The 13,398-nt window shown below is 35.5% G+C and overlaps 1 protein-coding gene across 1 annotated transcript in view; it reads left to right on the top strand.

Moving 5' to 3' along the window:
* The window catches only part of LOC132552933 (uncharacterized), a 9,850-nt gene extending 163 nt beyond the window's left edge, over nucleotides 1-9,687 (top strand). The window contains exons 2-10 of the mRNA XM_060217133.1: nucleotides 1,325-1,410; nucleotides 1,710-1,781; nucleotides 3,570-3,705; nucleotides 4,050-4,144; nucleotides 4,303-4,371; nucleotides 5,346-5,451; nucleotides 6,160-6,225; nucleotides 7,878-7,937; nucleotides 8,444-9,687. Of these exons, the coding sequence (XP_060073116.1) occupies nucleotides 1,325-1,410; nucleotides 1,710-1,781; nucleotides 3,570-3,705; nucleotides 4,050-4,144; nucleotides 4,303-4,371; nucleotides 5,346-5,451; nucleotides 6,160-6,225; nucleotides 7,878-7,937; nucleotides 8,444-9,687 (1,934 nt within the window). The remainder of the gene's footprint in view (nucleotides 1-1,324; nucleotides 1,411-1,709; nucleotides 1,782-3,569; nucleotides 3,706-4,049; nucleotides 4,145-4,302; nucleotides 4,372-5,345; nucleotides 5,452-6,159; nucleotides 6,226-7,877; nucleotides 7,938-8,443) is intronic.
* Nucleotides 9,688-13,398: the final 3,711 nt, after the last annotated feature.

Here is a 13,398-nt window from a genome sequence, read left to right as displayed (position 1 = left end):
TATGGAGCTGGACGTATTTGATGCTCATTAGTTTCCCTTTTGGTACCGTTGTCGTATACCTTATTCTCATTTGTGAACGTGACATTACTTAGTTAGATTGACCAACGTTTACATGGTGGGTGTAGTCGATGAAGCAGAATACGCTTACATTTCCGGAACACCTGGTCTTTTCTCTTATTACTTTCTTGAGAGTCTCGGTGTAAATCTTTCTTTTGTTCATATTTTGCCCTAGTTTTATGGAATCTTAGTCTGGATTATGAGTATGTTGAAATGTTGGTATTTTCTTCAGCGAGAGCATTTATCCTCGGTATTGAACAAGCAGAGTGCTTTGTATCACCAAGGACGACAGCTGTAAAGAGATTTGGCCATGATTTTCATAATTTCATTATTTCAGTTTTAAATCATACAATAGTGATATATAGTTCTCGGGATTCTGTCTCTATCGGCACCAACAGATATGGAGTGTGTTCCTTCTTTAACCTCATTTTAATATGCATATATGTAAGTACTTATCTATGCAAATAACTAGATTAAGACTACGTGTATCATGCTGTGTTTCTATACACAATATATATCAGGACTACAGTGAAGACATGAAGATGTTTAAAATAACAACGTGACTAAAGGCCAGTCGTTATTGATTATTAATGATGTCTTGATATTATTCCTTAGGTATTGCTGCAGTTCTACTTGTTTTTCTGGCGAGTCTACACTGTAAGTATTCTCACCATTTTTAAGAAAACGTTATTATTGTTGTAATTCATAAAACAGCGTCTCTTTAATGACACGCCATGTTTTTAATTTTATTTACGTGTTTACGTTCACTTATCCGTGAACTACTCACGAGGTTAGTACCCGGATACTACTAAGATCATTCATTTAGTTAAATTTTAGTTATGTTTGTATGTTATCCACACTAATGTTTAGCGATGCTTTATCTCAATGTGACTGCCACTTAAGAAAGCCAAAATCAATATTGGTTATTGGTCCGATCTTATATCAATGTCGAAAGAAATGAATTGTGTTTATCATACCGAAAATGTTTTTGCCATATTGATGAATTCATTTTCAAATTATTTTATAGAGAGATATGTACAGTTTAAATTTTTGACCGTTATAGAAAGGTGTTTAATTCAAATCTATTTTTAATATTATCTACAAAGTTAATACAAAGTAGGGGATACAAGAAGTTAACATAAATATGTTTGTTTCTTTAATATGTTTTTATTTAAAAAATAAACAACGGAAATCTTTAACTGTAGTCAAATAAAAGTAAGTTTTATATTTGTCCACTTAAACCTACCCCAGTGCTGTTAATTGACAGACGCTGCCTCTATTCGTTGCCTGAGCTGTACCGATGTCTTACAGCCTCGCTATTGTTCTGGTATTGAACACTGCCCAGAGGGAGACGTAAGAACGAAAAAATAGCTTCATTCTGTGAAACTTTGTGCTATCTTTAATCGTAAAATAAATTCAGCGTTTCATTTTCGAAATAAATCCAAACTTTTATGTAATATATAGAAAAGTCTTATGAAAGTTTAATTATACATATAACAGCTTATTGGAATTTTTATATTATTATGTGGACGTACGAAGGAGAACAGACCAATATTACAGTGTCCCTAATTTGATGGTAGAAAGCTGTTCACAAAGTATTTTGTTATCACACATTTAAGAGGAACATACATCAGGATTTGTTCTATATACAGGCGTGTGTTACTGAATCTTACAGGAACAGGAATGGAGAGGTCCTGTTTAACGTTGGATGTATGTCTGCAAGGGCAAGTATACAGCTAGTGAGGAAAGATGTGTCTTAGTTTAATCATCATGAGAAAGTAACTTGCTCAATCACAAGGGTTTTCCACGGGTACTCCAGTTTCCTTCAAAACGGGCCAACTATAGTGATTATTACAAGTTGGAATGACTTGTTGTGGAATTGTTGTAAAATACATAGATCAGCTTAATTTGAAATTAAGATTTCTTCAATCTTTTGTTTCATGTGCTGTACCTAGACCAGGTCATAAAATATTCCCGAGGGAAAAATAGAAATTTACTCGATAGAGTGAGGTAGTTTCCAGAAAAACTCAAAATTTCTTACCGTCCTATGTATACAAATTTTTGAACGTTTGCCTTGACAATATTTATAAAACTTTCCCTAGGTAGTTATACGACATAAGATATAATCGGGGCGACGCTAGGCTGCTATAATCAACGACATTGCTATTTTGTGGGGGCATGCCACATCTTTTCAGTTATGAATTAAATCATGTTATTTTATGCTGTAAATATGTTTGTACAACATAGTTGACATCGTTGTTACCATGTCTGCCAGGTTATTTGCGATTGGATCAAATGACTCTACAGGATAAATGTATTTCTGTCTCGTTCTTGACGTACGATACACCCAATACCGTATATACCTCAATTCGTGATTTGATTATCAAGATATAGATTATAGAATATACATCTAATTAATATCCTGTTTTAAATTAATAATCAAGTTTTTAAAAAAGGTTCGTTAGTAAGACAATAGCAAAAAAACAATAGTATACTGCGTGAAGCAATTAATTTATGGTGGTGCTATCACTTTGGTCAGTGTCACATCATGACTATCCGACTTCATATATTGTGTTAGTATTACCTGCATTTTTCCCGAGACAAATTTTGTTACTTTTGCTATTTTACTCCATTTAAATACAACAAAAAATAAATAATTTTCATACTCATGGGATATGCAAGAAAAATGATATTACCTCCCCTCTCTCTCTATATATAGTAAATTAAACCGTAAGGAAATTCTTTTATTAACAGTGAGGAAGTTTCCATTTATTCTAAAATGAACAAATCGTCATCGTTTATACAAAAAAATTCATAAAATACCATCCAAACACCCAAATTAATTTATTATAGTCATAAGAAATTTTACATCTGACATATTAGGACCTTACTGTGTAGGGAGACTTTCCTTAAAGTTTTGTTTTTAGGACAAAAATGACTCCCAGTGTACCTTCTGACCAACGGCATGAAAACGTCACACCGTGACATCATTCTGGGCCAAGTGCAGTGGTGCTTGGCAGAGTCCTATAACGAAAAAGTGTATTATACCTATTTATGATACGACTGATATTGACAGACGTGCTTTAAATATACCTGATACTTAGTGTGACTGTTAACATCTACTGAGAGAGTTTCCATAGTTTTCCCGTCATATGAAAAATACTGATGGACAAGCTAATTGTATATAAAACATAACATAAATATGTATTGTTGGCGTCGATGAACGTTAAGACGTTAACCCTTCTGATACATGTGGTCCGATACATTTTCAAGGGTCTGAGATAAATCATTATTTTGTTTTTGTTTTCGATAAGACGCTTACCCTTCTGAAACACGTGGTCTGATACATCTCCAATGGTCTTTTGTTACTCAATCATGGTCTCACGCTTTGCTTCGTCGAATTTAAATTTGAATAATATTTTGTTTCGTCAGCAAGTATTTCTTGTTCCCGTGTTAAAAGTGTAGACGGTGAATTAAATGTCATTATAATAACAACATCTTTATTCTTCAAGAGATGTTCCTTGACTAGCCAACAAAACCGCTCCACTGCTATTTTGCGAACAGACATAATCGGGACACATGTTCATGACGAATGTATCGAGTGTTGTCATGGTGACCTGTGTAACGCCGCCGGTTGTGGTACGGACGGTAAGTCATGTGTTTCGGACGTCAGATTAAAATCTAAAGACAACAATTTCCCCTCTATATAGGTGGTAAATTTGCTACTTTCTGTGGCAGTGGTTCGCTCTTAACTGTGCTTGTAAGTAGCCTATAGTACAACCCTGTTATATATAATATCAGTTAATAACCTGTCTGCCACGTCGCTGTTTTGTATAGTAAAACAGATGAAGGGTGAGATGTAGGTGAGGTGCTATTTCAGAAGCTTATGTCATTGTTAACTAGCTTTGTTCCCTATCAGGTGTACAAAGCACTTGATGTTAATGTATTTTAGTTTTTAAAATAAAAGGAAGAATTACATTTACTATTTGTAGGGTTCCCTAAAGAAAGAGGACCAATATGTTTAGATTGTCCACAATCACGTGATCCTGACAGTTGTGACGTCATATCCGTATGTCTTCAAGGAGAGGTATAGAACTAATGTCTTACTAATATATATCCAAGTTTAAATGTGCTGTGATAATATTTTGATTTTATTCGACGTGTTTAAGTTAAAGTTAAATCAATAGGAAAAGTGTGTATATTATCTGCATTATTTTGAACATTTCGACAACTCTTTCATCAAAGGTTTGTCATGTTGAGGAAATCTCTAAGTTTGGCGACTTATTCTACAAAACCAGCTGTGTAAGAGAAACTGTGAGTAGAACTTCATGACCAATGTTTTTTTCATATGAAAAACTATTTAAATATATAATATATATATATATACAAAGTTTTCATTTGTTGTCATTTTAGAAAAACAGTGAAGCTTAGTTATTTCAAATACCGTTTGGGTATTTAATAAACGCGAAATTTTTGTCAGAATCCGTAACAGTTTCTTCACGGCACTTACCATGGTAATCAACCAACATGTTATATTAAATTTTAAAGAAGCCGATTTGTGTATTCAGACTGATGCCATCATCATGAGGTTCTGGAAATGCGACCCTGGACAAGCAAAGAAATTATAGGTCATCAAAGGAACAAGATACAGCTGTGTTATACCTATTAAATAGCAAATAAATCAAACAAAAAGAACTTGTATTGCGATAGAATTAAGACAAACATTTTGGTCGTATCTATTATAACGTTGGTTTGAAAGAATTTTCAGTCAAAAAGTCTTGAACAATCATCTGTATCCATTAATGCTGTAAAGAGATATATCCCTTTCAGCAAAATCATCAATGATGTCCCGAAATAACTGAACAGTTATAGGATCGTAAATGAATTTTCAATTCTGATGATGTTTTATGAATGTGTCGTAGAAAATTCTATGCTTGTGAGCAACAAATCAATCTTCTAAACGAATTTCAAAGGTTTTATAGTCGAACTGTAAGGATGAAATCAGACGGAGGCATCCATTATGTTGACAATTTCAGTTCATGAAATATTGTCTATATTTTGACACAACAAGGTCCCTGGTACATTACACTAGTAATATATATTCAAAATCACAAAATTGGCGAATTCACTGGATGACAGACCGATTATGTGATGAAGTTGTTGAATATGTTGATATTGTCCGTGGTGTAAAATTCGGGACCGTACACTTAACATAATTTAATTAACAAATTTATCAATTGAATGAATTAATGAATAAATGAATTTCATTAGATAATTGATTGCTTCAGGATTACCAGTGCACCTCTTCTCCCATGTATAATCCAGTGGAGATTGGCAGGCGGTCTACTGGAAACTGTTTTTTCTGCTGCCCAGATGATCTCTGCAACATACAATGTAAATTTAATATCTATCGATTTACAGCATTACATGCTTATGATGTAAATTGCAAACACAATTTTCATCATGTTAAATTATATTAGAACATCGAAAGTTATACCATTTTTTCCATTGAAATCTGATGTTGAGATGTTATTGATTGAATCAACCTGAAAACTGCCATTTTGTGTCATGATGCACATTCGGGTACATTTGTCTATATTTGTTTAAGTAGAATTTCAAGTAAACAAACATATATTTTGCACTTAGCTTTTCAGTTTTTGTAGCATATCTATCATTGATAGGAAAAAACTCATATATCAAATGGTGACATCAATGCAAATTTACTTTCTACATTTCAAGCAGATAGCTGAATGTTGTATTAAATTTAAATATTCATCACAACATCAATCATGAATCGGACCACGATACAAAGGTGGCCGACTCAACTTCAGATGACGATCCAAGGTTCGTGTTCTGTCGCTCCTTACTCCTGGCGGTTTGGTGAGAGACAGATCTGTATGTGCCATTATGTTTTGTCTTTGGGAAGGACACTTTTCCCTCATTGCTCTGGATTGGAAGCCTCACCTCCCATAGGTTATACTTTGAGATAGTCACCACCTAGTACACGGCATTTCTGCCTCAAAGTTATCGCGTGTTTTTTATTAAAAAAAAAACAGCCAATAAACAAAAAATCATTATTTTTAATTTTTTTTCATTCTTCAGGTCGCAATGCCACATTATCTTCGCAATTTACAACACCTTCGACTACAATCATCCCGATTACCAATAGTAAGAACACATTTTGTATCCATTTGTTCCAGTAATTGTTATCATTTGTGTTTAAAAGGAGGATTTCATTTTTTTTTATATTTCGTCGTCATAAATACACAAACATACCTTCTTGTTGCAGAGCTTTTCCAGTGTGTCATACTTCATATTTCGGCTTAAAGTATTTGACGACATCAACATTTTCTAAGGGTCAAGCGTGTTTATAATGACGAGGCGTTATCATGTCCAATTTAGGTCTAGAAATAAGTTCTGAGATAAAGCTTCCTTTCTTATTTATCATAAAGTGTACATTTACCAAATTACCATTACCTGGCGAAGCTGTTCAATTCCGCCTATAGGTATATTGTAGATGAAATCAGAATTTCTTTTCGCCTTGTTTTTTCATCATATAGACCACCAGCCTTGGGAATTACGCACGCGACGTTTTTTTTTTTTTTTTCCATCGATCACTTATCTCGATCTTTACATGCAACGCCACCACCGAATACAGTTTTTTTTCACAAATCTATATGATAAATGTAATTGTTTCGATATCGCTGTCGTAAATTTTCTTTTTTTTTAAAACTAATATCCTGCAACATGAAAATACCAACACGTGAAGTTCAATTTAATAAACCTCGGGGATCATGTGGGTAAATGAAAGTTTACAAGGAGACACCTGGAAAAATATAGAAATAAGACTACGAGGACAAGTGAGTAAGGTCACGTTCTCAAACGAGAACAAGATCTACAACCACAAAACCAACAGGCAAACTTTCGAACTTTAAACACGTCCAGCTTCATGCCATGCAAAAATATCTCTCAACGAGATCATTATATGGCGACCTGAATACTTCCCCATTCACGACATGGAAATTAAAATCATCACGGTATCATACAGCTAGGTTGAAAGCTGTCCATGTTAGTTTCGTTGTAGAAAAAGATCGAGATGATCAGCTGAAGATTATGTCGGGTCTTGAATTTCTATTCCTTACTCTCGACGAAGATGTAGGCAACCAGAAACTCGATTATATTTAAAAGTTTAAGATGTTAATCCATATATATTTTTTCTATGGTGTAAGTGTACTTTTGAGGAAATACTCTTCGGTATAGCCCAAAATCAATTATTTGTACAGCTATTCACCTCTCATTAAGAAAACTCTCGTAACAAGAAAACGAAGGTGTTCTTTTGGTTAAGAATGGATTTGAAGATACTAAGAATGATAGCAAGACGTTTGGACAAAGGTCTGGTTGCACAGCTACACAAGCCAACAACAAAACGGTGTTTATATGGAATCTAGCAAAGTTTTGAAATCTAATATAAACAGGGGAGGTCCGTATCCTGATCTTCAATAGGCAATTTAAATGATTGTTATACTGAATACTGAAATATGTATTTCTTCTTTGGGAAGATTGCATATTCTTAGGGGGATGATTCATTTGATATCATGCTAGTTCTTTTTTTGTATTCAGGAAATGTAAAAATATATGCTGACAAGTAATTTGACACTTTATCTCCAGAAAGAATAACGTGCCAATCATTTAAATCTTGACGCGTGCATTCAACATCGGGATCAGATAAAGGTTTATATATTTCGAAGTTGATTCGGTATACAAGAGCTTTTCAGAGAATAAGATTTCTTAACATATCGATATGTTCTTTTCATTTACAGAAAACATTACCTTATCATCATCAGCTGTACAGTCTACAACACCAGTACCAACACATCACAGTAAGTCTTTTGTTTATGTTTACTTTTCCTTAAACATTAATGTGCTATAACTAAGTAAACATTGAGATAACCTGTGCTTTATCTAACATATAAAGTCCTCCTTCATGAAAATATATATACAATATATATATATATATATTTATTTATTTATTATCAATTTTTAACAATTACAGAATTATTTGATTTATAACATACACTTTTGTGACCTTTTGTGACTTACATGTTTATAAATATATAACATTATTATATATATTGATAAAATGATACATTCAAAATTAGTGTGGACTTTTTTTTTTACATACTTTAGTTGGACAGAACAATTAATAAATACAGGCATTTCTTCGTGGCAATGATACAAACCATAACTTGAAAAAAGGCCGTTGAATTAAATTTAAAATTTAAAAAATTAAAATTAACACGATTTTGATTTTCTTTCTTAAAGTGAGTATTTATTTTTCAAAGTGGCTTGTAACATAGCATAACTGTTGTTTTTAATGTTTTGACAGGTTTCAAAGGAAAGGAATTCTTTTTAATGTTCCTGCATAATTATGAATTTAGCATTTACCGATCAACCCTCAGTGTTACTGTAACATGCAGTGCTCAAAACGCTGTAATTCAGATGACGACAAGTTACAATTCGACTTCCATAGATATCTCAGGTTCAGCGAAACAGATTGAATTAGATTCCAACCTGCTGCTCTTGGAAAACGGCAGGTCAAGCAAAGGGGTCACTTTGACCTCTAATACAACAATGTCCGTCACAGCATTCAGTTCATATTATTGTTGTTCGTATGAGGGCTACTTAGCCCTGCCGACAGAAAGTCTTGATGTCGTCTATATTGTTGGGACGCCTAAACCTAATGATGATAAAAGCTTCATGATGTACGGCACGCAGTTTGCGGTGGGAGCGCCATTCAACAATACAGTGGTAAATATTACACTGAGTACGTCCAGTGTTTCTATAGCTGGCCAGTATAACAGGGATGGAGACACAATCACCGTTGTTCTGAACGAACTAGACACCTTCTTTATAGAGACAAACGCCACTGGCCAGGACCTGACCGGTACACGTATTGTTAGTAATAAACCAGTAGCAGTTGTATCTGGTCATAGCTGTTCAAACTACAATGGATGCAACCATGTCGTAGAATATCTACCTCCGGTGTCAAAATGGGGTTCAAAGTTCATGCTACCACCCATTACAGATAGCAACGGGGGATACATAAGGATCATTGCTTCGTACAATAATACAAGCGTCATTGTAATGTCTGACACTTTAAACCACACATACAAGATCTCAGATTTTACAGATATCAATATCAACTCCTCACAACCGTACGCCATCTCTAGTGATAAACCTGTGCTCGTCTTAGTGATATTTCACGGGAAAAAATACGCAATGTTTATTTTGCCATCCTTAGATCAGTTTTCTGGTGAACCTGTGTTGATTTCACCTCCTAAACATCCTTTTGAAACGTTCACCAATATTTTCGTTGTTACGATACGGTCACGTGACAAGTACGGTTTGCAGATTCGCTCTGAGGATGGAACGAACTTAGCTTCTTTTAGAACAGTGAATTACCCGTATGTTGACGGTGAGATGTTTAGCTTTATGACTTTCTACTGCAACAACAACAACAACAAGACATGTTCTATCCAACATACCGATAGCAATGTACTGTTTAGTGTTATATCGTACGCACTAGCATTTCATGAAGTATACGCGCTTCCGGTAAACATAATGTTGTAATAAATCACATCAGATATGTAAAAATAATTAACTCATCATTTCATATTGGAGATGATTTTTCAAATATGAATAATCCCTGCATGTAAAACCAAAGGGAACATCATTTTACGCTTTCAATTGGTTTGTCCGTCCATTTGTCCGTCTATTTTGAAATGTCTTACCAAAAACGAATTGGGTAGTGACAATATCGATGAAAATTAAATGTACGAAGCATTACAAAACTCCAAGGAGGGCTCTCATTCTCGACACTCATCATTCACACTGTCACAGGACGGATCTCATTCTCCACACTCATCATTCACACTGTCACAGGAGGTCTCTCATTCTCCACACTCATCATTCACACTGTCACAGGAGGTCTCTCATTCTCCACACACATCATCCATATTGTTACAGGAGGACTCTCATTCTCCACACACATCATTCACATTGTTACAGGAGGGCTCTCAATCTCCACACACATCATTCACACTGTCACAGGAGGACTCTCATTCTCTACACTAATCATTCACACTGTCACAGGAGGGCTCTCATTCTCCAAACACATCATTCACACTGTCACAGGAGGGCTCTCATTCTCCACACACATCATTCATACTGTCACAGGAGGGCTCTCATTATCCACACACATCATTCATACTGTCACAGGAGGGCTCTCATTCTCCACACACATCATTCACACTGTCACAGGAGGGCTCTCATTCTCCACACACATCATTCACACTGTCACAGGAGTGATCTCATTATCCACACACATCATTCATACTCTCACAGGAGGCTCTCATTCTCCACACTCATCATTCGCACTGTCACAGGAGGGCTCTCAATCTCCACACACATCATTCACACTGTCACAGGAGGACTCTCAATCTCCACACTCATCATTCACACTGTCACAGGAGGACTCTCATTCTCCACACTCATCATTCACACTGTCACAGGAGGACTCTCATTCTCCACACTCATCATTCGCACTGTCACAGGAGGGCTCTCATTCTCCACACTCATCATTCGCACTGTCACAGGAGGGCTCTCAATCTCCATACACATCATTCACACTGTAACAGGAGGACTCTCATTCTCCACACACATCATTCACACTGTCACAGGAGGGCTCTCATTCTCCAAACACATCGTTTACACTGTCACAGGAGGGCTCTCATTCTCCAAACACATCGTTTACACTGTCACAGGAGGACTCTCATTCTCCACACTCATCATTCACACTGTCACAGGAGGGCTCTCATTCTCCAAACACATCGTTTACACTGTCACAGGAGGACTCTCATTCTCCACACTCATCATTCACACTGTCACAGGAGGGCTCTCATTCTCCACACACATCATTCATACAGTCACAGGAGGTCTCTCATTCTCCACACTCATCATTCACACTGTCACAGGAGGGCTCTCATTCTCCACACACATCATTCACACTGTCACAGGAGGGCTCTCATTCTCCACACACATCATTCATACTGTCACAGGAGGTCTCTCATTCTCCACACTCATCATTCACACTGTCACAGGAGGGCTCTCATTCTCCACACTCATCATTCACACTGTCACAGGAGGTCTCTCATTCTCCACACACATCATTCATATTGTCACAGGAAGGCTCTCATTCTCCACACTCATCATTCACACTGTCACAGGACTGTTCTCATCCTCCACACACACCATTCTTACTGTCACAGGAGGCCTCTCATTCTCCACACACATCATTTAAACTTTCAATTAGTTTCAATTCACCTGTACACACTCAGTTAAACATGTACGTCATATTTTACTTTGAATTCATTTACAGAACCCTCCTCTCACAACAACACAAGCATCCATTCACATTGACTATCTTCAGTGTTGAATTGAAGGAAAAGAAGATTATGATATGTCCAGTTACATAGAATATATATCTGAATTGATGTAGGTAAGAAAATAACATCGACTTGCTGCTGACATGATAATGGTGTCAAAATGCCGCGTCTTATCACAGCAGTACCTCTTTTTTACGAGTCTTTTCATGACCTCTTTAAAGCTTAAGTTAAATAGCTTTTATGGTTAAATGAATCTGTAAGGTTATAATTTCAAGCTTTCTTTCCTATCAAATCAGAACTGAATAAGCATGGATTTTTTTCATTTCATTTTGTTTTCGACAAATTTCTTCTTTAAAAAAAATAGAAAAAAAATTTAAATAGTTACATATAGAGTGCTTTAAGGGAGACTACTCTTTTAAATAAAAACCAAAATACTAAATATTTAAATATTCAAATAGGAAAATAGAAAAAAAATTAAATAGGAACATATAGAGCAATTGTAAGGGAGATTACTCTTGTGAAATAAAATCCAAAATACTAAATATTTAAATATTCAAATAGGAAAATAGAAAGAAAAAAACATTTAAATAGCTACATATAGAGCGCTATAAGGGAGATTACTCTTGTCAAATAAAAACCAAAATACGAAATATTTAAATATTCAAATAGGAATTAGAAACGACCAATAAGTAATTCATTAAACAGTTGAACAGGCAAAGTACAGGAAATTATGTACACACGAACCCTTACAATGAAATATTTAAACCTTCGTTTTTTAAACTGATCAAAATAACGAATCGTTCTCGAAAACTGCAGCAAATATTATCTTTAAGTTAAATGTTGATTGGTCCGTTACGAAAGGTTTTGGGTTCTGCCCCCTGGCCAAGACATATCAGCGTCTCTAAAAAATTTCCTTTACAACTTGATATGGAAGCAGTGTAACAGCTGTTTCGCCCATTTCTCAGTATCCTTAACCTGGGACTGGGCCCCACTTGTATAAAATATCTCAATTTTAGATTTCCTCAAGCCCAGATTTTCCTCAGCTAATATCTCCTTGAAAATATCTTGTAAGAAAATTCCTCAAGGAATTTCAGGACATCCTAGCCGAGGACTTCCTCCTGTTCCTTGAGAAAATTTTATACAAGCCGTTTTTGAGGAGATATCAGCAGAGGAAAATCTCGACTTGAGGAAATCTCAAGTTGAGATGTTTTATACAAGTGGGGCCGGGTGTAGTGTCCTGTCCGTTACTCCAATTTTTTACATGTAGCACTCAACTCGCATAGACAGGATACTAAACTGGCTATAGAAGGTCTGTAGATTAAATTACATGCTTGAAAGAGTGGGACTATCTCTTTCTAGTCGTAAGTTGTGTTTAATGGCGTTGTTCACTTGTGAGACTTGTGGATACTATTGGTGGATTTTTAATCTCCAAAGTTCGCCGTAACCTGTCACGTTTTGATTCATTCGAATAGTGTAACGGTTCAAGTGCACCTCCTTACCCTACACATCCATACATCTTGAAATCGAAGGTAATCCTCGGTGCATAAGATATGATGCGCCATTCACCGTTAAACATCTTTTATTGGACTGCATTGACCTTCTGTCTACTCGAGAAGTTTTTATCGTAACGTTACAAGTCTAAAGACCCTTTTTGAAACTGTTGAGATTTGAAAAATTCTAAGTTGTCTGAAAGATGTTGGTCTATATTATAGAATATGACTTACTGTTTTAATTTTTTGTGTTAATACACCCATTTACGATTTTTAGCATTTGTGTTTTACCTTTTAGTTTGTTTGATGTTATTTCCTTTTGGATCGCTGTGTCTTTCACCGGTTGATGGCCCTAATGATCTTTTATGTGTTGACGGGAAGTTAAGAATGTAATAATAAGGATCAGA

This window comes from Ylistrum balloti, unplaced genomic scaffold, assembly GCF_031769215.1.
Source record: "Ylistrum balloti isolate Yb309-2 unplaced genomic scaffold, AGI_CSIRO_Ybal_v1 Utg370288, whole genome shotgun sequence".
In the NCBI taxonomy this organism is placed as follows: domain Eukaryota; kingdom Metazoa; phylum Mollusca; class Bivalvia; order Pectinida; family Pectinidae; genus Ylistrum; species Ylistrum balloti.
This window is presented reverse-complemented; position numbering and strand designations above follow the sequence as displayed.